Source organism: Myripristis murdjan, chromosome 3 (assembly GCF_902150065.1).
Source record: "Myripristis murdjan chromosome 3, fMyrMur1.1, whole genome shotgun sequence".
NCBI classification, from domain to species: Eukaryota; Metazoa; Chordata; class Actinopteri; order Holocentriformes; family Holocentridae; genus Myripristis; species Myripristis murdjan.
This window is the reverse complement of record NC_043982.1, coordinates 30607791-30630887: the sequence shown is the minus strand read 5'-3', so window position 1 is coordinate 30630887 and position 23097 is coordinate 30607791. Positions and strand designations below refer to the sequence as shown.

The window sequence follows — 23097 nt, the reverse complement described above, 5'->3', positions numbered from 1 at the left end:
TGAGCTTGATGTGGTTATTACTGCTGTTTCATGTATCCGGTCAAGTATTTCATTATCATAAAGGTTAACACTTTGATTTCAGCAATATAACAACAGTTGGTAAGTATGACAGATAACACATCATATCTTAACACTGACTTTCCTGAAACCCATTTGTTTAGTTTATAATTTTAATACTTTTACAATATACAATATCCTGTGTTAAAAGATGAAAAAGTAGAGCAATTTTATGGGAGCAGCTGTGGGATGTCAGTCTGGGAGGGTGTCACCCTTATAGATTCCATCCATGTACCAGGGTGAGCTAATATAAATCAGAGTTGATAACAGTTTAAACTGGCAAACATCCACAGTATTATCCATTGACTGCCTTATTCTGCAGCTCCACTTGTGCAGCGTCTATACTGAAATGAAGGTAGAACACAAGGTAAGTGAAAGCAGAGGGGTCAGGTAAGATGGATGGACCACAACAAACAGACCACTGACCCTCAACTACACAAGTGCTGTAATGGAGCAAGCCAAAGTAAAAGGCAACTCGCTGACACAGGGTGGAAAAGGTTCTATTACAAAGTTGTAACATTAAAGCAACTGAAGACATGTTGCACAGTATAGAGCCTGCATATTATGCTACAGCCTTATAGTTTTGTGTGTTTTTTCTGTCCAATATAAATAATAATAATAATAATGATAATAATAATAATAAATGAATGATTAAACAACAGGTTAATCATGAAAAATCGAACAATAGCAAGGTGAGAGAAAAAAATCTGCAGGTCAACAAAATAACTCAGTTGTTAGGACAGCTTTGTGTGCGCTGAAATGTTATTGAACAGCTAAGTGTCTAAGTGTGCAGACTCTTCAGGGGCAAGTTCAATGATGCCCCCCACAAGAGTCTACGACAAATGGTTCATAATTTATGAAGGGGGGCATAGTTAGATTATAGCAAGCGGGGAAAACAGTCATTAATGAAACTCTGCTTAGTTCAGTGATGACTGCCACATGTGCATAAAACTATGGTTAATGAGTTATGAAAGGGGTTGTGGCTAAAGTACAGGGGGTGGGGCTAAACCACACATTGTGAATTTCCTTCGGGATGAATAAAGTATCTATCTATCTATCACAACAATGGAAAAAGGATGCCTCCCACCAGACTCTAAGACAAACAGTTAATGAGCTATGAAATGGGAGTGGCTAAAATACAGGGGCGGGGCAAACAGTCACCAATGAACATGTCTGTGTATGTGCATGTCAATCTGTCTGTGTGTGTGTGTGTGTGTGTGTGTGTGTGTGTGAGATCACAGTACAGCAGGCTTGCAGGGGGTGGGTCATGCTCAGGACTCCCATGGGATCCATGACAGAATGTTCTAGTGTTTTTGCAGGCCAACATAGAAGCTGCTTTGACCACAGGTTCCCTTGGTAGATTTCCAGTGGATCTTCTCCATAGATGTTTTGAAAATCTAAGAAAATTAGCTCTGTCACAGTAATCTCGACAAACCAATATTTTTTTTTTAATGACATGCAGCAAAGGATCCGGGCTGGATTTGATCCTGGTGGCTGTGATAAGGACTTATGTAGTATGTGGTACCTGCTCTACCAGATGAGCCACCAGGCTGCCTCCAAGGCTGAATTTTGAAGGATCTCTAATATAGATATAGATAGATAGATGGATAGATATTCGCACTGCAACAAGGGCCATAATAGGAATCTTTGGTGGATTTTACATTACAAAACATGCAGTGTATATGCCACATGCTCATTGCTGATGACACAATGAAATCAAGAGCGGGACTATGGATCTGCACCGATCTGCCCATTTAGAGAAAGATGCTCAATATCTCAGACTTTCAAACAAAACTTAAGGGATTTATGTCTGTAATTGTTCCATTATGGAGTGGCATTTAATGACATCGAGGGGCATAACTTTTGTGTAAATGTCGTAATACTGTAGGCCACTGTGCTGTAGGCACACACACAATAGCCTATGTCGAAGACTGCTGCTAAATGGATTTTGAAGAAATTTCAGGAAACCTATTCTGGCATTCAAAATTACATTAACTGGCCTTATGAACAGGTGCTTTATGTTTGTTACATGTTGGCCCAAGGAAAGCTTGCATTTAGGAGGACATTTACTTGGTTATTTACCAGAGAAAACCACATAGGCCAAACCATCACCTGACCTATAACACATTTCTGTAGATAGTTTATATATCTGTATCTATCTATCTATCTATCTATCTATCTATCTATCTATCTATCTCGAGGAGGAAGAGAGAGATACATAGGATACATAGATGATATGGATGGATAGATATGTGTGTAATGCATTATTTATTCTGTTTCTAATATTTTTAATGTGCAGTATCTAGCAGTGTTTCATTGTGGAAGAGACAAAGAAGACTTGCCTACTTCATTGTCTGCCAACCAGCAGTAAATAACAATAACAATAACAATAAAAATAATAATAATAACATTTAAAATGAGACCGCTTGTTGATGTTGACTTTGTATGTGGCGCGCTTGCCTGCTGCACCCTCACCCCCATCGTAAGACAAATATGCTATTATCTCATAAGCTCCCGTTCGCCCTCACGATTGTTTTAGCGCCCTGTCGTCGCGCATGAAGCCGTTAATCTCAATCTCGGCTTCCAGGATCCTCCGTGTCAATACATTATGGAGCGACTGTAGCAACACAGCAGCAGACTGCGTGGCGGTTTCCGGTGTCCGTCTGAGGAGGATGGCGTCCGGCTTCAACCGCATCTCTCCCACCGCCGGTCTATGGAGCCTGCTAAATCCCGAAAGTTGTCGACTCCAGACCAGAGAGGGGGGCGAAAATCACATATAATCTACTCGTGTAAGTTCTCATGGATCTATTTTAATCACTGCTGCACATAATATGGGTTTGCAGATGTGTTAGGCTCGGCTGCAAGAGCTGAATTTCCCCTGCAGCTTTCGGGAGGCCTAGTCAGATTCGGGGTCCGTCGTCTGAGAGGGCTCATATTGACCAGTAATTGTGGCCCTATGCCACTTCATATAGCGACATTTCAAGCAAAGAGATGTTAGCTTACTGACCCTACCACTTAAACCGCCTTTGGTCATTTGAAAGCTCAGGTCGTGTAATTTAATAAGTTAAAGGCAAAGCCGGGATAGCATTTTCCATCCTAGCAGGTGATGACTGTGAAGACAAACCAATTGTTTAGTGTAGCAACGAAACAGCTGTGCCAGCTAACCTGACCTAGCCGCTAACGTTAGCCGTTAGCTACAGCAGCGTCTACATCCTGGAAGAGAAAAAAAATCCCAAACGAGCGCCACACTGAGAGAATATTTCTTACCAGTGCGAAAAAACGTTGTATTTTTGTAAGCTGTGCATTATGAACGACATGTAGCGTACAGCTCAATAAATCCGAATTTAATGAAATAAGCGGAAGTCGATAATTTAGTGCCCAAGCAGCGGCTCAGTAAATAGACGGAGCCCAAACCTATTCTCCATGAACCTCGATCCGGTAACCCTTTTACGAGCGTTTTTAGGTATTATGACGGAAATGGCTCAGTAGTCCACACACCCAGTCTATTACATAAAATAGTTGTATTGCAATAGTATCCATGTTAGTCCTTAATCGGTGGACCTAGTTAGCTATAGGCCTAAGCTGGCTGGCTTGTTGTGGTTTTTGCAGCACACAAAACCTAAAATTGAAAAAAGCAATTCCAAATTGAAATACTGAAACAAATTTAACTTTCATAATGTCATATCTTCATCTTCTTTCATATCTTTTCTGCCTGATTGTAGCTGGCAAACATACTTGTGGTGCTGTTGTCCCCCTTCATCACCATTTAGCCTCTCCTGCATCATTCTGGAAACAATATTTATAGTTTATCATGCCTTTATTTTGCATTTTAATTAGAAAAAGTGAAGCCCGCAAATTTTGTGTAGTGAGCCCAAGACTAATTATGTTTTATTCATTTCAATGATGATTCATTAAACTATTTTTTCCTGTCACTTTGTTTTCCTCCAGGTATTCCCACTAATTTCAAAGGAAGTTTGTAATCCTGTATAGCGCTCAGCTCCTCCCAATTTTCTGATTACTGTCTCGTAAACCTCACCACCCCCCCCTTAGCTGGGCATTAAAATTCCCTTTCATCTGTTGGAAAGTGAATCCCTACATGCGAAGTGGAAGGATGACGGAGGCGTGGCAGCAACAGCAGCAGCATGCAGTGGCTCCACCCTCTGTAGTGCACACGCTACCCCAAGCTACTGATAACCCTCTGGGCTGTGCTGTATATGGTGTGGTCCTGCAGCCAGAGTCTGCCTTGCAGCAACCCCAGCATGGCCAGCATGGCCAGCAACACTCTGTTCCAGCCCAGCAGCCCTCCTTACAAGTAGGGGGTGAGAGAGGGCATAAATGTGGAGCCTGTGGCCATGACATATCACATTTGGCCAACCCTCATGAGCACCAGTGCATGGTGAGCCAAGACCGTTCCTTCCAGTGCACTCAGTGCATGAAAATCTTCAGCCAGGCAACAGATCTTCTGGAACACCAGTGTGTGCAGGTGGAGCAGAAGCCCTTTGTGTGTGGTGTATGCAAGATGGGCTTCTCGCTGCTCACCTCTTTGGCCCAGCATCATAACTCACATGGCAATGGAAACAATCCAATGAAGTGCTCCATTTGTGAGAAGACCTACCGGCCAGGTTCTGGAAATGCAACCCCGACCTCCTCAGCTGCCAACCCTCAGCAGCCTTCCACTGGTGAGACATCTGGTGGTGGTGCGGCAATTAGTGCCTCGTCTCCCCCAGCATTTGAGGCCTCTGCACCAGATAGGCCCTATAAGTGCTCAGTGTGCCATAAGGCGTTCCGACATTTGTCAGAGCTGACCCGCCACGAAAGAGTACACACAGGTGAAAAGCCATACAAATGTGACACATGTGATAAAAGCTTCAGCCAGTCTTCTCATTTGGCCCATCACCAGCGCACTCACAGCTCTGAACGGCCATACAAGTGTGCGGTCTGTGAGAAGAGCTTTAAGCATCGCTCTCACCTTGTTCGCCACATGTATGCCCATTCGGGGGAACACCTCTTTAAGTGCAATTTGTGTGAGATGCACTTTAAGGAGTCGTCTGAGCTCCTGCACCACCAATGCCAGCCAATAGGGGAAAGACCTTTCCGCTGCGGTTCTTGCGGCAAAAGCTTCAAACGGCCGTCTGACTTGCGGCAACATGAACGCACCCACTCAGAAGAGCGACCTTTTCAGTGCGAAGAGTGCCAGATGAGTTTCAAACAGCAGTATGCCCTTGTGCGCCATCGTCGCACACACAAGAATCCTGCCGATCGCCCCTTCAAGTGTAACCTTTGTGATAAGGGATTTCTACAGCCATCCCACCTGCTCTACCATCAGCAGGTCCACGGTATGGAGAGTCTGTTCAAGTGTGCATCCTGCCAGAAGTCTTTTAGCCAATCAGGAGAACTACTGAGGCATAAATGTGGTGGTGAAGTGGAGAAGCCATACAAGTGTGATGTGTGTGGCAAGGGATACAAAAAGAATTCCACATTGCAGCGCCACCAGAACTCTCACTGTACAGAGAAGCCACTGAAATGCTCTCTGTGTGACAGGCGGTTTGTGTCATCCTCCGAGTTTGTTCAGCACCGCTGTGACCCAACCCGTGAGAAGCCGCTGAAATGCCCCGACTGTGAAAAGCGCTTCAAGTACTCCTCTGAGCTGCAGCGACATCGTCGTGTTCACACTGGGGAGAAACCTTTCAAGTGTGCCAGCTGTGATAAGAGCTTCAAACAACGCGAGCACCTGGCTAAGCACCAAAGTGTGCACTCGCGGGAAACCCAGTTTAAGTGTGTCTGGTGCGGGGAGCGTTTTGTTGACCTGACAGCTCTGCAGGAGCACACAGTCCAGCATACTGCTGAAGGAGAAAGCTTCCCTGCAGCTCCATGCATCCCTTGAGTAGCGTTGCTTTTCAGCCCTGGGCAGTAACATGGAGAGCTGTCCACACGGCAAGGTGTGCCAGCCTCTGCTACCCCATTTGTAGCCTGTAACATTCACCCATTATTTACATTTAATGTTATTTACTGTCACCTGTAATGACTCAGTACATCTCCTCAACCCTCAATGAAAAAATGGCACAACACCCTTGATCCATGGGGCAGATTAGTGACATATTGGCCATATAGCTCCCTTATTTGGAACTCATGGAAAAAAAGGAAAAAAAAAAACTTGAACATGATGAAAATGGTATGTAATGTAAAATGCAGGAAGATTTAGAACCTCTTGTTTTATTTCTTTTTTTGTCTGTTTTTATTTTTTATTTTATTTTACTTTTTTTTTTTTTTTTTTTTTAAATTGAGTGTGGGACCTTACTCTGTGGTTGCATGTGATTGTTTTGTATTTGGTGGTTTTGTCATTGAGCAAGAAAGCAAGAACGTTTCAGACAGGTCAGCAATGTCTGCTTGTGTATAAGCTCCTCTGAATTCCATGTGCCTTTACTGACTCAATCACTTTGTATTCGGTTAATTAACATTTTCATTTAATGTCTGATATAGCTGAAAAAATCATCCATACACAGTGGCTGGCTTGTGCAACAATATCCTTTCATGTAGACCTAGGTAATATCTGTTTGTGCATGAATATTTATCATACTTAAATATCACTGTATTATAGGTTTGGTTTATTTAGGAAAACTAAGAAGAAAAAAAGACAAGTGGATTTGTGAAAATGTATAGCCGGTGTCCTATGAAAATCTGTGTTGTTGCATCTTTGTATTAAAATAAATGACATCTAGGTAACTAACCCATACCTATCATGTCATACAGACACTTGACATGTGCAATAGAACATGCACAATGTAATATTTATGACTACTGAATCATGGCATAGTCTACTCTGTTATATTATAGATTGTGTGCATATGCTTATGTAAACATTGAAAAATGTACAGTGCTAATATGTTACCTGCTTTTGTATTCACTCTGAATGAGCTTGCTGTATTTTGCAAGCACATTAGTTTCGATTCCAAATGGTTTATCACAAGAGTATATGACGAACTTCAAAACATTATTTTGCTCACCTGCCACAAACTAGCAGCATTAGTTAATGTACGATAGTTTTTTTTCTTTTCTTTTCTTTTCTTTTCTTTTTTTTTTTAACAATAGTAATGTTACTTTCCTTTTTGAAGAATTGGCCTTGTTATGAATTGACCTCCAGCCTCCTTTTCACCCACAGCAGAAATTCAGCAGACTTATTTTCAGTAGCCTCAAAGTTGCGACTTTTGTGTTGGTTTATGCCTGTGATAAAGTAAAAGATTTGTGTATTTTAGTTTACTGTGTGGATTTCTATATTCCCAACAATCTCTACAGTATATTTAAAAGAACATGTTTGCGATTTAACGGGAATTGCAGCAGCCACCTGATGTGACGGGATAGTTGAGCACCGAAGGAGCTTTAATCCCAGTCCATCAACCCTTCAGCCCCCCCTTTTCCGTGGGAGATTGAAGCGAGTGAGTGTATTAAAACCTTCAGTGTACACACATGGATATCAATATAGACCACATCATGTTCATACTGTATACAGACAGCGAAAAATAAACCACCCTTAAGAAAATGAAGGCGTATAATTGTTTTTATCCTGATTCGTTCCGGTGTTCTCTGCAATGTTACTGCGACTGGTGCATATTCTCTAGGAGCGTGCATTTATTTTGCAATTTCTCAATATTGCACAATTGTCGCACTGGTAAAACCCGGACATGCAGTTATCACAAGTGCACTGCTCGGCTCGCATGGCATAGCGTTTAGGTGAAGCAGCAATGTCACCGCCAATTTGTGTCAGAGATTTTTAGGTCAGCGAGCGAGCCTCCGTTTCCCTGATTTACTTCCGGGTGATGTTTACTGCAACAGGGACGATCAGTAGGCTCTATTGAGGAGCCCCTTCTAGATGTGATGCTACTACCACCCATCTGATTAAAAAAAAAACTTAAGTTAGTTATAATATAGGTTTGAAATACATTAACAATAACTTCGTGCCTAGCGACACCAAAATAGTGGACAGCAAGCAACGTATTTTCTGTGAGCTGCTACTGGCAAGCTAACGTTACATGGTGGACTTCCTCTGAGCTCGGATGTTGCAACATTTCTACGACGAGGTAGCCGTTAGCTAGCTAGCTCCTTTATTGATTTCGCATATACCCAGATGTTCGATAATACTTAAATATCGTACATAAATAATTTATTATTGTACAATATGTTATAAATTCACGCTTTGTATATCTTAAGGTCATCCCCGCGCTTCACCAGAGGCATAAATTGTAAAGGGCTTCGGCTTGGACGAGTTGTCTCTGACGTTAACTGACGTTAACCGTTAGCTAACGTTAACTAGGTTAAGTTAACGTAACTAGCGGTAGATTAAACCATAGTAACCGACGGAAGCCATTCCAGAAAAGGGACTCTGCCGTCATGTTGGTTAAGCTAGCCCGTTGTTAACTAGCACCATTACCCGCGGCTTATCTTAAGTCGGTGTTTGAGCTGGATGTTGTTGAACAGGGCCCTCTACGGCGATCAAACACTGACGCAAGCTGTCCGTTATCGTTTCCCGTATTTGTATTTATTTGCTCTACCTCAGCCCCTTCATTCATTTCTCTTTGGTCTTCCTGAAGCTGGCGGGCCACCACCACATTTTGCCTAACAGACTGCTAAGGGGGCTCACACAATCGTTAATTGTAGCGCTGACTATCCGCACAGCGAGCGCGTCTGACCGGCGTGGTTTGGCTGTAGACGCCTGCCATCTGAGGGCAAACACAGCCCAAACCAATGTGAAGCATAACCCCGGGGTCATAGAGTCACATCTAGTTGAAAGACGGTGCACTGCCTTCCAATACCGAGGCCAGAAGACTACAGCGGAAAGTGAAGGTCCTCGACACCGGGCCGCCAAGCTCGCAATGCCCGGATCCACGGCCAGCAGCAAAGCTCGGGTGTACACCGATGTCAACACGCAGAAGAGCAGGGAATACTGGGACTATGATGCACATGTGCCAAGCTGGAGGTACAGTTGAATGTGCTGCGTGAAATGAAGTGTATTGACATATACGTATAGTGTCTTTATTCTTATTCTTCATTTGGTTACCCATTAGCTAACACTAAGGTAGCCGCTACTGTTAACTGGGTCCACGCACAATAAAACATATTCTAACAAGACATATACAGACATCCCTAGAAAAATGATTTCGTAGATTACACCCGCCCTCTCCAGCCCAGTTTACCACCAGCATTTGTAGTATTGTACAGCAACACCAGCACTACTATTGTGATCTGTCATTTACTTACTCGCTATTGGTAGCTGAAGCAAGGCCAAGGCACAGTGGATGGAGAGAGGGTGTTAGGAGCCAGCATGAGGGACGGTGGATGGACAGCGCATAGTTGGTGGTCAGCCTTTTTTATTTGAGTATTGTGGTATGCTATCCAGCCTTTTTTAAAATTTATCTTCTATCTTGCATGTCTCAGGTCATTATCTTATGCTTTGAAGGAAATTAAAAATGAAATAAATACAGTTGAAAGGAATGATCAAACCATGTCATATTCTGTAAAGAATACCAAAATTATCTGATAATTATCATTGCTGGATTCATGATCTCATCTCCTCACCATTGTACAGATGAAGAGCAGTGGATGGAGAGTGGATGGCTGCAGCATCTTTTTGTTCTTGCTGTATTTTTTGTCTCTTTAGATTGCTTCTTACTACATATTAAACCAGTGTGGGTATTGGATCAGTTTCTGTTGCATACTGTGAAGTGAGCAAAACAACAGTTTTTCTTCCGCAGCATTAGGCAGGGATAAGTTTTGGTATAATCTGAGGTGAAGTTATACATTTTCTTATGTTTTAGGACTCCGCCATCTTGTCAATGCATGTGACCTTTGTGGTGTGTACTACTGGGAGCTGCAGCTTTGAGTGTGTGAGTTAGTGGTACTCACAGAGGTAGAACATATAAAGCCTGTCCATAACGGGTAATAATTGGTCTGAGAGTAGCCTATTGACAAAGGAATGGTGAATCAGAATGAGAACTGACATTTTTTGGGAGGTTGAGTTTCTTTCTCAGTTTATCTATCTATCTATCTATCTATCTATCTATCTATCTATCTGTCTATCTGTCTATCTATCTATCTATCTATCTATCTCTCTACGTGTGTGTGTGTGTATGTGTGTGTGTGTATATATATATATGTATATGTATGTATGTATGTATGTATGTATGTATATGTGTATGTATATATATGTGTATATATATGTATGTGTGTGTGTGTGTGTGTGTGTGTGTGTGTGTGTGTGTTAAAGTCACCATGAAATGACCTCACATTACCTCTGCTTCCTTGAAAAACAGAGTATCTTAAATAGTGACAGCTTCCTGCTCTAGTGGGTGTGAATTAAAATTTCAGCCAATAAAAAAACCCCCAAATCATTAAACATCCTCTCTCATCCACCTATCCCTTCAAATAAAATTGTGTTTCTCTCCCAATCTGATATTCTATTGGTTTACACTTGTGAATGATCCTTTCCTGCACCATGTCCTGCCTAAACATCCTGTTTAAACTACATAAAATCAAGAAAGTAAGAGTCCATTTCATGGGGTCTTTAAAAAAAATGATATTGTACATTAATTGGGGCTGTCAGGGAGCTGTTATCAAAATGTGGATACTCCTGGGAGAGAGCAGATATCTGCATACAACACACGCAAAAAGTCTCAGTAAAAACAAGTTCAAGACAGATAAAAGTCAAGTAAATAACTTCATAAGGTCATCAGGTCAGTTAATTAGCATTAACACATTAACAATAAATGTTTTTTTGGGTTTTTTGTGTATTTTTTATTATTATTATTTTTTTTTTAAACTTGCTTTGCTTGGTGCTTCAGTGATCATAGTTGGAAACTTGTTCCATGTTGTAATGGCTCTATGCATTACAGATCTGGACACTGCATCTGGGCTGGGTTTTGGCTTAATTAGATAACTCTTAGAAGCCTGCCTGGTAGTGTGACTGTTTTGCTCTTTCATGTAATTTATTTGTGAGTTCAGTTTGGTTGTTTACTGTAACAGATATTTCTAAAGAAACCCATTAGATTGCATGCTGACCTCTCCTCTACTCTGAGCCATGAGAGTCTGCCTCACACCTAGCAGACAGTGCATTGCAATCCTTGCAACTTCATTCTGAGCTATTTGCAGCTTAGACATATCTTTTTTGGGTGCACCCCGGCCAGACTGCTGAGCATCGAGGAGGGATCAAACCAGTAGCCTGTGTTAGTAGCACTCTACATGTAGGGGAAAGAAAATAGGAAAATCTTTTTAATGCATGATATTCCGCTACCCATTTTCTTAATATTTTCAATATTTTTCTCCCATGATAGTTGCCCATTGAGTGTGACACCAGGCTAATTTGCATCCTGAACCTGTTCAGTATTCAAACCCATTATTTTATTCAGGGTTTTCCAAAATTTGTCATTTTTCTCAATAGGAGACATGATTCAGCCACAGAGAAAAATAGTTCAGTAAATAACTTGAGGGTTTTTTCCGCCATTTAATGCCAGCACCTCCACTCAATCTCTATACTTCTAATAAAATTATTTCCTCAAATTTTTTTATATGACCTTTTATACAACACTTAAGGCCCAACTTTGGAAGTTAGGTTTTTCTTTCTATAGCCAGTAGCCACTATATTATGATCACTCTAAACCCCATCGGGTCAGATATTGCTTTAGAGTGCAATTCACAATTATTTGTAATTATATGGTCATTACAGGTTGCAGACATCTGGTCAGCATAATTGCAGGACACTCTGGCTGACTTGTTCACCATCTGAGTTAAATAACAAATGAGAGCAGTACTGTTCAGCCTTTTGTCAATGGGCATGAATGTTAGAGCCAACTGAGGTCACCAAGGACAAATACTTCTTTACCGATATCTGTTACCTTCATCAGCACAGAACATAATTCTTCTACACACTGCACACTTGCACTTGGGGGCTTACAGACACAGCCAACAAAAATTAGTTTACAGTGAGCAAGATGGACCGTTGATGTATTGAGGGAGAAACCACAGCTGACAAAGAGCAATAATCACCAGTGGTATCCCTTATCTAAGCTGACAGTCTAGCCTTAGCATTAGACTGGGACCCATTTCCTGCTTTACATGCTGATAATACAATCTTCCAGCTGGGGAACAGGGCAAATGCAGTGTGAGGACCACAGGTCTTAAGGTCCCCACTGTAAACTTGTCTTGTTGAGGTTATTTTAATTTAATGATGGTCATCTCAGAAAAAGAAACTTGCAGGAAAACCTATATAGATGTGATCATGATCAGTGCCTCTAAAGTTAATCCATGGCTTTATTGTTACTAGATGTTTGCCCTCTTCTTCTTCAGCAATCAAGACAACTATCAGTTGGTGCGTAAACTAGGAAGAGGGAAGTACAGTGAAGTATTTGAAGCCATCAACGTGAGCAACAATGAGAAGGTGGTGGTGAAAATCCTCAAGGTGAGTGCGGCCCCTTACCTTCTTGTGCCATGGTCATCAGACATTTCAGTATCTATTTTTATTTGTCAGTGGTTTTAACCCATCCTGCCATTAGAGGGTTACAACACTATATACAGGAAGGACAGTGATAAAATTCATGTTGTATAGCTTAGGTGTATGCAAGAAAATGTCTATGGACAATATTTACAGTAAGAGTCTAACAATATGCATAAAAAATCATATTGCAGTCATTTTGATAGATGTTGAGGTTGCGATATGATTTACAACATATGATTTCAGCCCTACTTGCGATTCACCTCGATCTTATGTTTTATAGGCAAAATGTGGTGCTGCAGTGGGCTTGTTGTATTTAAGTATTGTGTTTCTCTGTTTCTTTTGTAGCCCGTCAAGAAGAAGAAGATCAAACGGGAGATCAAAATTCTTGAAAACCTGCGTGGGGGAACCAACATCATTCGTCTGGTTGATACTGTGAAAGACCCAGTGGTAAGCCATTAACTTAATCAGTATGATGCATGTTGCAGTCCTAGCAGTGGTTGTCCAGTTGTGCTTTTGGCTGTGTGTCTTGGGCAGTGATAATGTCTCCACCCACCTGCTATTTTGCACAAGTTAAGCATTCTGTTATCCTCTCTTTGCAGTCCAGAACACCAGCGCTTGTCTTTGAGTGCATCAATAACACAGATTTTAAGGTACTTATGTTTGTTTGGCTGAGATCATACATGTGAAACTACTAGCGGGTTTACCATCCATTTAAAGACACTGATATCCATTATTAATAACACGCATAACCGTCAAGTTATTATTGGAAATGCATAGAAGCCAGTTGTATAATGCAACTAACAATTTCTCAAAACATTTTATGCTTGGATATCCTGCATCTGTTTCATAGGAGCTTTACCAGAAGCTGACAGACTTTGATATTCGTTACTACATGTATGAGCTTCTTAAGGTAAGAGCATCTTGGTTACTTAAAGGAGACTACCAGTGTCCTACCAGACTACCAGTACAGGAACAGCCTGTTTACTTCACAGTCTAGTTCATATTTCTTATTCTTTTTATGCATGTCTTATGTTAGAAGTTTTACTTTTTGTGCTATTATGAAAAAAATATGGTGTCAAACAGCTTGAAATGAGCTGTTGTCCAGGCAATTGATGCTGCCATAAATTCAGGCATTGATATGACAATAAAGTTAACATGTAAGGCATGTTTCTGAGGGCTTGCTGCCTGATGGAGACTAATATTTCTTCCTGTGGATGTGAGCTGATTTACAGGAAGAGTGTAAGACATCTTGAAAAAGATACATGTCAATTGTTGGTGGTTGATAACTGAGGATTATTGCGAGGGTTAGGATTATCTTTTTATCTTCAGTAAGCAAAGTATAACATAATGTACGGAAAACAGAAAAGAAACAAGACAGAAGATTTGACTAGATTAAATGAAGGCTTCATGTTTAGTGTGATGGATTAACTTGGTTTGTGAGAGTTGGTTTTCAATCTGAGACAGAATGTGTGGCAGCAAACGGCTATTTTGAGGGAAGGAGATGACCATTATTATCTCTGTGCAGACTGTATGCAGGAAGTACACAATAGAGAGGAACAACTTAGACCACTAGCACAAGCAAGAAAAAAACCCACTAATATAGAACAGGGAGTGAGCAGCACTGAGTGCCTCTTATTCAAGCAGCTGAAACCACAGTTGAGTTATGAACATAGGAAGTGAACGGGTAGAGTCTGCATCGTACAGGGAATTCTAACTTTGAACCCACTGACAGCTATCTTTGAGGAAATAATTGAAAATGTTTTTTTTACACTTCCATCATGACAAAACAAACACTTTGGCTGTTCAATGTCTCTCTCTGTCATGTGCGTAGCTCACAGCTACGAGGCAACATTAAAGTTAACGCATAAAATTAATTAAAATCATAGGTGTGCTGCTGAACTAATTTGAAACTTTAGCTAAGTTAGTTCATAGCCTGTATTAGGCTAATGTTAATATTAGCAAATTAGCTGTGACCTTAGAAGTTAATCCTACTTAGCTGCATTGTTGTAAAGAAACGCCATTTCATCATTGTCAAGGATGTGAAGGGCTCCGACAGATCATTTGCCTATGATGTGTGTACAGAGACATGATTGAAGACGGGAGTTTTGTGATTGTTCGTTGTATTTAAGTCCTTGTTACATTTGTTTGGAAATTAATTGATAATTAGACACTTGTTGTGTTGGCAAGGTGAACAACCCAGAAATTCTCGCTCACGCCAGTTCTGTCCATTCAATATCTATGGTTTTTGAACACACAGTGAATAAATAGCAGAGATTTTTCCTCTGACACCATGTAGTTGCCAGCTCCAGAACAACTCAACACTCAACCCACCTCCATATTGGTCAATAGAACCGAAAACCAACCTCTCAATAAAATATAAAGTTAATACATTTTTCAAACTAGTTTATTTCACTTCTGCTAATGTCTTCTTGTGGTGATTGTTGCTTGTTGGTGTCATTAAAAGGATGTGACATTGTGGTTGTTTCAAGTTGCATATGCCTAGTCCTGACACATTGAGCACGTTTACATGCACACCTTATTCCTGTATTAACCGGAATATTCGCAATATTCCGGTTGCGCACGTGTCATGTAAACACGCACCGAACCCGATTAAGGTCATATTCCGGTTGGAGAGAATTCCGAATAAGCCCCCTGGAATATTCCTGTTCCAACCGGAATATCGGGGCATGTAACCACCTTAGTCGGAAAACTCCCCGAACCGGAATATTCAGTCACGACTGCGCATGCTCGACTCACAAGGACTTCTGTGGCGTCTTTGTTGCTATGGTTACCTGCGAGCGGGGAAAACGGCAGGGCGAACAGCAGCAAGAGCCAGGAGACTGCAGTCCGCCTTCAGCTAATGAAAGACTTAAATATCACGGAGTATATCGATGGGAGAAAACATAGAAATAGAGACAAAAGAAGAAGAAAAAAAAGAAGAAGACGAGGAAGAAGACTTCTTCGTCTGTTTTTCCGGCAGACCAGACGCCTATACACGTACTGCTGTCCCCCGCGGCTGAGTGTCGCATTACGTCAGAGAGTGGAATACGCCGATACACGGGGGCAGGCCAAGTAACATGTAAACGGAATATTCCAGTTGCCGCGGCGCAGTTACCTTAGCCGGAATATGGTGTGCATGTAAACGTACTCATTGCCTGTATGCTGATGATGGGTTGTTATCAAGTGACAATGAGCATGTGTTCAAGCTCAGGTTTACTTAGAGGTCAATATCAGTTTACAGTCTCAAAGGGCTTTACATGCCCACATGTTAACAACAAACAAGACGACACCCCCTGACTTAGTCTTCATAGCAGGCAAGAAGAAACTGCCAAAAAAATTAGTGGGACCAAGACAAAGAACCAGGTGCATAAACGCATGAATGCAGCAGAGCTCGTGGCCATGGAAGGTGCACGAGTAAGCGGGGCCAGCAGGGGGAGCAGGACCAGGTACAGCAGGGCACCGGAACAGATAGGGCACCAACATAAATATGGGAGCCACATCCATGCAGCAGAAACAGACTCAAATGGGTCAGTAACACAGAAAACATCACAGTGTTGTAGGGTGTAATTAAGTCAGACAGGTAGGCCGGTGCAAACCCATTTATAATGTTTAGGTTAGTAAAGTCTCTTCTGTCCTGAAATGACCATCCATGACCAGCACCAGTGTTGTCTTGACACTATCATTTTTCTTGATTTACATACAGTAGTTGATTTTTTAATTTTTTTAAAAAAATTCCAGCTAGGTAGTATCACACTGCAAATATGGTTTGCTCTGTATTTAACTGTACTAACAGACCTTACATGCCATAGTTGGTCTACGTTCCACTTGCTCTATCATGGCTGCACCCTTTGTCTTGTTCTGTCTCCTGGCTTCTAAAATACCGGTCAGCAAGCAATGGGTGATGTTCTACCCATTTAATACTGTCATTTATAGTCTATGGTCTCTACTCTCTCAGGCTCTGGACTACTGCCACAGTATGGGGATCATGCACAGGGATGTGAAGCCCCACAATGTCATGATTGACCACCAACTGAGGAAGGTATTGCTACTTGGACTGCATTCATTGTCTTCAGCCACCTCATCAAGAATTACTCCCTGCAAGTTTAATTTGTTGGTGCAGTTGAACTTGGCTAACCAGGCTGCACTCAAAATGCTATAATGTAAACCAGGTTAATGTGTGTTTCTTCCCCTGTCACAGCTGCGTCTTATAGATTGGGGATTGGCAGAATTCTACCATCCCGCTCAGGAATACAATGTCAGGGTGGCTTCACGCTATTTCAAAGGCCCTGAGCTGCTAGTGGACTATCAGGTACACGATGACATCTCTTCATAACTGTAGCCAAAAACAACACAAACAAAAACACTACTACTCCATGGTGCTTGTTTGAGTACTACTCATTACAGTAACGTATCATCAGCTTCAAAATGGTGTAGTACAGACTGTACAACTTTTCTATTATCTTTTTAGATATCATCATTATTTATTTGTGTTTACAGATGTATGACTATAGTTTGGACATGTGGAGTCTAGGCTGTATGTTGGCAAGCATGATCTTCCTGAAGGAGCCTTTCTTTCATGGCCAAGACAACTATGACCAGGTGATGCACCAACCGAAGTCACAAAACTCAACATAAACAAGGGTTATGCACATCCTCTGAGATTCCTCCACCACCAAAAATGTTAGCCTTGTTATTTCGGAGGGAGCTTAGAAATCAATATGCTTTGATAATATAATTAAACATAATAATAATTGTACATAGCATATGACTCATGTACATGATGAGGATTTATGTCATTTTAATAGGGCTGTAGTCAACCAAAGAAAATCTTGGTCGACTAAATTTTGAAATTTCAACCAAAAGTTGACTAATCGGGGGGCAGTGGGAATACAAAAAAAAAAAAAAAAAAAGTTACTATTTTTAGATTAATTAACTGGGCAGTAGCCTACCTGGTAGCCTTGTCCACCTAAATTAATTATAAATAAACATAAACAACTAGTATTTGCTGTATATTAAATCGTTTTTGACCTAATTATTTTGCACTGAATTACACACTCGACTCGGTCGGCTCTGACAGCATTGCATCACGCGCACCTATGCAATATCGTAGCCTGTGATTTCAGAAAATAGTACTATGTCAAGCTGCTGTCGTTGCGGGTGTGTGTGCCTGCAGTAATAAAATGATTATTAGACTAAAACTTTGAAATATGCCAATTCTGATATGTTTATACTCAAAACTGACGGAGTAACCTAACGCAGATATGTTAGTTTACCATTTTTAGGTGATATGCCATTTTGGTCGTTGAGCCGTGATACGCAGACTGTTGTTTGCATTCGACTTTTTTCCATCTATTCTGGTAAAATGCTGCCACACTGACGACATGGTAGAGGACTAAATGTTCATTAAACGCTCTTAATTAAGCAAATAGTCGGAAAACCAGGCCTAATTTTTTGTTCCATTCAGAACATACCGGCCTACCTATCTGTCTCCGCCAGTGGGATGGGCTAATCCAAAATTGTGAAAACAAGGGGGTGTTCTGAAGACAGACTGTTACCTGTGAAACAGGGTGTTCTGAAAACACCCCCATTAGCACTTAGTGCTTTACTCCTGATAAAATTAACACGGCAAATAATCGACCAATCAGATTTTGGTCGACCAAAAACGTATCAATCAATAAATCGACCAGTCGACTAACAGACTACAGCCCTACATTTTAATATACATATAAATGTGTGTGTGTGTGTGTGTGTGTATATGTATGTATTAAATATATGTGTGTGTGTGTGTGTGTGTGTGTGTGTATCTATATATCTATATCTATCTATCTGTCTATATCTATCTATATCTATATATACATATATATCTATATCTATATATATCTATATATCTATATCTCTATCTATATATCTATCTATCTATCTATATATCTATCTATATATATATAGATATATAGATAGATATAGATAGATATAGATAGATAGATATCTATATCTAGATATAGATATAGATATCTACACTATATTACCAAAAGTATTCGCTCACCCATTCAAATGATCAGAATCAGGTGTCCTAATCACTTGGCCTGGCCACAGGTGTATAAAATCAAGCACTCAGGCATGCAGACTGTGAAACAAGACATTTGTGAAAGAATGGGCCGCTCTCAGGAGCTCAGTGAATTCCAGCGTGGAACTGTCATAGGATGCCACCTGTGCAACAAATCCAGTCGTGAAATTTCCTCGCTCCTAAATATTCCACAGTCAACTGTCAGCTCTATTATAACAAAATGGAAGCGTTTGGGAACAACAGCAACTCAGCCACGAAGTGGTAGGCCACGTAAAGTGACGGAGAGGGGTCAGCGGATGCTGAAGCGCATAGTGCAAAGAGGTCACCGACTTTCTGCACAGTCAATTGCTACAGAGCTACAAACTTCATGTGACCTTCAGATTAGCCCAAGTACAGTACGCAGAGAGCTTCATGGAATGGGTTTCCATGGCCGAGCAGCTGCAGCCAAGCCACACATCACCAAGTGCAATGCAAAGCGTCGGATGCAATGGTGTAAAGCACGCCGCCACTGGCCTCTAGAGCAGTGGAGACGTGTTCTCTGGAGTGATGAATCACGCTTTTCCATCTGGCAATCTGATGGACGAGTCTGGGTTTGGAGGTTGCCAGGAGAACGGTACATTTCAGACTGCATTGTGCCGACTGTGAAATTTGGTGGAGGAGGAATTATGGTGTGGGGTTGTTTTACAGGAGCTGGGCTTGGCCCCTTAGTTCCAGTGAAAGGAACTGAATGCTTCAGGATACCAAAACATTTTGGACAATTCCATGCTCCCAACCTTGTGGGAACAGTTTGGAGCGGGCCCCTTCCTCTTCCAACATGACTGTGCACCAGTGCACAAAGCAAGGTCCATAAAGACATGGATGACAGAGTCTGGTGTGGATGAACTTGACTGGCCTGCACAGAGGCCTGACCTGAACCCGATAGAACACCTTTGGGATGAATTAGAGCGGAGACTGAGAGCCAGGCCTTCTCGACCAACATCAGTGTGTGACCTCACCAATGCGCTTTTGGAAGAATGGTCAAAAATTCCTATAAACACTCTCCTCAACCTTGTGGACAGTCTTCCCAGAAGAGTTGAAGCTGTAATAGCTGCAAAAGGTGGACAGACATCATATTGAACTCTATGGGTTAGGAATGGGATAGCACTTCAGTTCATAGTATGAGTAAAGGCAGGTGAGCGAATACTTTTGGTAATATAGTGTATATATAGATATAGATATCTATATCTATAGACATATATATATATATATATATATATATATAGCTATAAATATATAGATATAGATGTAGATATATATATACACATAGATATAGATATATAGATATATATATACATATATATATTTTCCCCCCCTGAAAATACCAGGCATTTATCTGAGAGTGTTCTTGTATTCTTGTTCCAGCTGGTCCGCATCGCTAAGGTTCTTGGGACTGATGAACTCTTTGGCTACCTGCACAAGTATCACATAGAACTGGACACTCGCTTCAAAGACCTGCTTGGCCAGTAAGTAGCAGCAGGGGCAGCAAAGTGTCAGGCTGCCACAGTCAGAGACACAAAATTGCTTCTACTTTTTGTCTAAACGAATGTTCACATAAAATCTGTATCAGCAGAAAATCATTTTAATTTATCCTTAAACTCAGAGGTGATGTCTGTCTCATACATCACTGGTCTGACGGATAGCTATTTCTATGATTCAGGCTGAACACTGCATTCTGATGTAAGTGGCAGGGCCCACATCACATAAATGAACAGCTTGGTGAAAGTAGTATTGCGTTAGGTTGACAATATCCTTTCTGAAAACTGGGAACAAGCTGGTTTTCTGACATCAACTTCTGATTGGCAAGCAAAAGTGACAAAAACATTCTGCTAAGTAAAAACACTGTCACTCATCTTAACAGTGTTGGATGGACTAGCAAAAATATCATCATTCTTATTCTGTTGTATAATTGATAAGAAACTGAATAAATAGCATTTTTAAATTGTATTCTCCATCATTAAATGTGAGAAACACAGATCACCAAAAATGGCTTACTAGAATTTTGATTTTGTTAGCTTTTAAAACAACACTGAACTTACAGTCTTTGTATTGTTATCTATCTATATATATATTTATAGATATATAAATAGACTTAATATTGCATTCTTTGATTTATACGGTATATGCCTTTCTTTCTGCAGTAGAAGTCTTGGTAAATTGTTCACACACATTCGGCCTCATGGAAAAACATCTTGTCTTTGTCTTAGAAGAATTACTGTAACCATACCATGCTCGTTTCTTACCCATTTTAAAATGTAAGGCTGTCAGCATGTAGATTACAGCTGTCATCTTACTTCATTTTACAATAAATGAGAATGACTGTGTCGGGTTCAGTCATCTGAAGTGCTGGCTGTGTGTGCAGACAAACCAGAAAGCGCTGGGAGCAGTTTGTCCAGACGGAGAACCAGCACCTGGTGAGCCCTGAAGCCCTCGACCTGCTGGACAAGCTGCTGCGCTACGACCACCAGCAGAGGCTGACTGCTGCTGAGGCCATGCAGCACCCCTACTTCTGTTAGTACCACCTTCATATGTCTGCCATTAGTGAGGTCATGGAAATATACCCATGATGCTCTGCAAGTTAAAGCAGCTACTACCACACTCTTGGAATAATGTGCTACTTTAATCAGATTACTTTTCCTGGTAACTCTCCCAAAATTCCTTCCAATACCCAGCTTTTGCTTCTCTGTTTAATTTGCCTCATGCTGTTGTAGATAATATTAATGATGTGTTTGTCCTGCAGATCCTGTGGTGAAGGAACAAACAAACACCAGTACGGATGGCATAAAGGCAATAAGCAGTTCAAATGCAACATGATAAGCAGAAAGGAGGTAATGCACAGCGCACTGTTTGTTTCTGAGACAAGCATTCATTCCCAGTTCAACATGCTGTATCTCTGATATGTTCTTCTGGGCTTGTTGGAGAGCTGAACTTACAGCCTGCATGAATTTCCACACATCCACTGATATTAGCACTGCTGTACCACAGTGCTCATACTGTTTATAAGGATGTGAAACAAGACTTTTTTTTCGACCAGCTCAATATGAAACTTGATACATAGTCAGCAAATCAGTATAGAAAAGATTTTAAATCAGGTCAGCAATGTGCATAAGCAATAGCACCTGTATAAAATAACTGAAACCTGTGACCAGTTGCATTTTTTTCTGGGAGATAACGTAGGCTGTCTTTCTTTGATATCTCTGTGTCTGCTTAATTTTACATTATATCAGCAATGGGATAATTAAACCCACTGCTAGAAATGTGAATGACCATGTCACTGAAAAAAAAATAAAGATTGGCTTAATCAGTTGTTATAAAGACATAGATACAATGCTGTGGAAGTAAAAGCAATTGTTTCCTTACTGATTTTCAATAGAAAATATGAAGAAAGAAATAAAGATATCATATCTTTGCTGAATAGATGTAGTTGCCCTGAATCAGATCATTAGTCTTTGAATATACACAAAGTGTACAAATACATACTGGTAGTTCAGTGATGTCCCAGAAATCAGGGGTCAGACTAGTTGAGGTGCTGGTTCCCAAAAATTGATCTCAGCTGCATTTGATTTGCCCATTACTTCTCTAAGATGCATATACAATCATAAAGAACAGAGGCTGATTTAGTATTTGGGCTCTGATTATTCTTTTTTTTCCCCCCTAATCTATTCAGGAAGAACCTTTGTTACCTCAACTTGACCTTTTCGTGGCAGAAACCTCTGCCTCCACATCAACAGCCATATTGGAGCAAGATGTCAATTTTGCAGCATACACAAACACACACGGATTAATCTAACCCCTTATAAAACCCGGGGAGTCAGAGCCGCTTGGTCTGAATCAAAAATGAATCCGATCTGAGCTTTTTGAGGTGCCCCCTGGTCCCTCCAAGGCTCTCTCCCTGCACCACCTTCAACCTGTTTTTAAAACGAGCAAAGTGACTGTTGTTGGATCTGTATCAAGCCAGTGTTGTGCTGTAAGATGTGTGTCCGTCATTATGACGCTGTGGTGACCTGAGATCCAGTTCCAGGTGATAGCACTGAGTGGCATGGAGGCTCTTTTCTGCTATGGATACAAACAAATGCTATATTGAAAGAGAATAAACCATTTTTATTTAAATACATGTGCACTTGACTGTTGTTTTTGTTGATTAAGCTTGTATGACTAATACAGGAATAGCTTTATGATAAGAAGAGACAGTTTTAACTTGTAAATGTTGTGTTATTTCTCTCAGCAAATCTTTCAATTTTAGTTCGAGGTTAAGCCAATAGTTCCACTGGTTAAGCCACCTTTTGAAAAAAGATGGTAATCCATCTTTTGTGAAAGCTCTCAAAGCAGTCTCTAGCATCATGACTCAAGTTAACTCTCCTCTCTCTGTGCCTGAAGTTGGATGGTTTATTTCAACAGTAGGGTTACTTTGCTTACTACCTAATTTTCCAGATCGGTGAATTAGCATGGAGAGGTCAGT

At 40.9% G+C, this 23097-nt stretch overlaps 2 protein-coding genes across 2 annotated transcripts; both read left to right on the top strand.

Moving 5' to 3' along the window:
* Nucleotides 1-2550: 2550 nt before the first annotated feature.
* Nucleotides 2551-7309, top strand: znf319a (zinc finger protein 319a). Its single transcript, XM_030047835.1, has 2 exons — nt 2551-2846; nt 4006-7309. Exon 2 carries the CDS (start codon nt 4154-4156, stop codon nt 5939-5941), a length of 1788 nt encoding a protein of 595 aa, XP_029903695.1. The 5' UTR covers nt 2551-2846; nt 4006-4153; the 3' UTR covers nt 5942-7309.
* A 545-nt stretch (nt 7310-7854) lies between these two features.
* csnk2a2a (casein kinase 2, alpha prime polypeptide a) lies at nt 7855-22752 on the top strand. Its single transcript, XM_030047963.1, has 12 exons — nt 7855-9028; nt 12391-12502; nt 12884-12985; nt 13138-13188; nt 13389-13448; nt 16494-16577; nt 16737-16847; nt 17036-17137; nt 20004-20104; nt 21001-21149; nt 21379-21466; nt 22306-22752. The coding sequence occupies exons 1-11, from the start codon at nt 8925-8927 to the stop codon at nt 21450-21452; spliced, it is 1050 nt and encodes a 349-aa protein (XP_029903823.1). The 5' UTR covers nt 7855-8924; the 3' UTR covers nt 21453-21466; nt 22306-22752.
* The last annotated feature ends 345 nt before the right edge of the window (nt 22753-23097 follow it).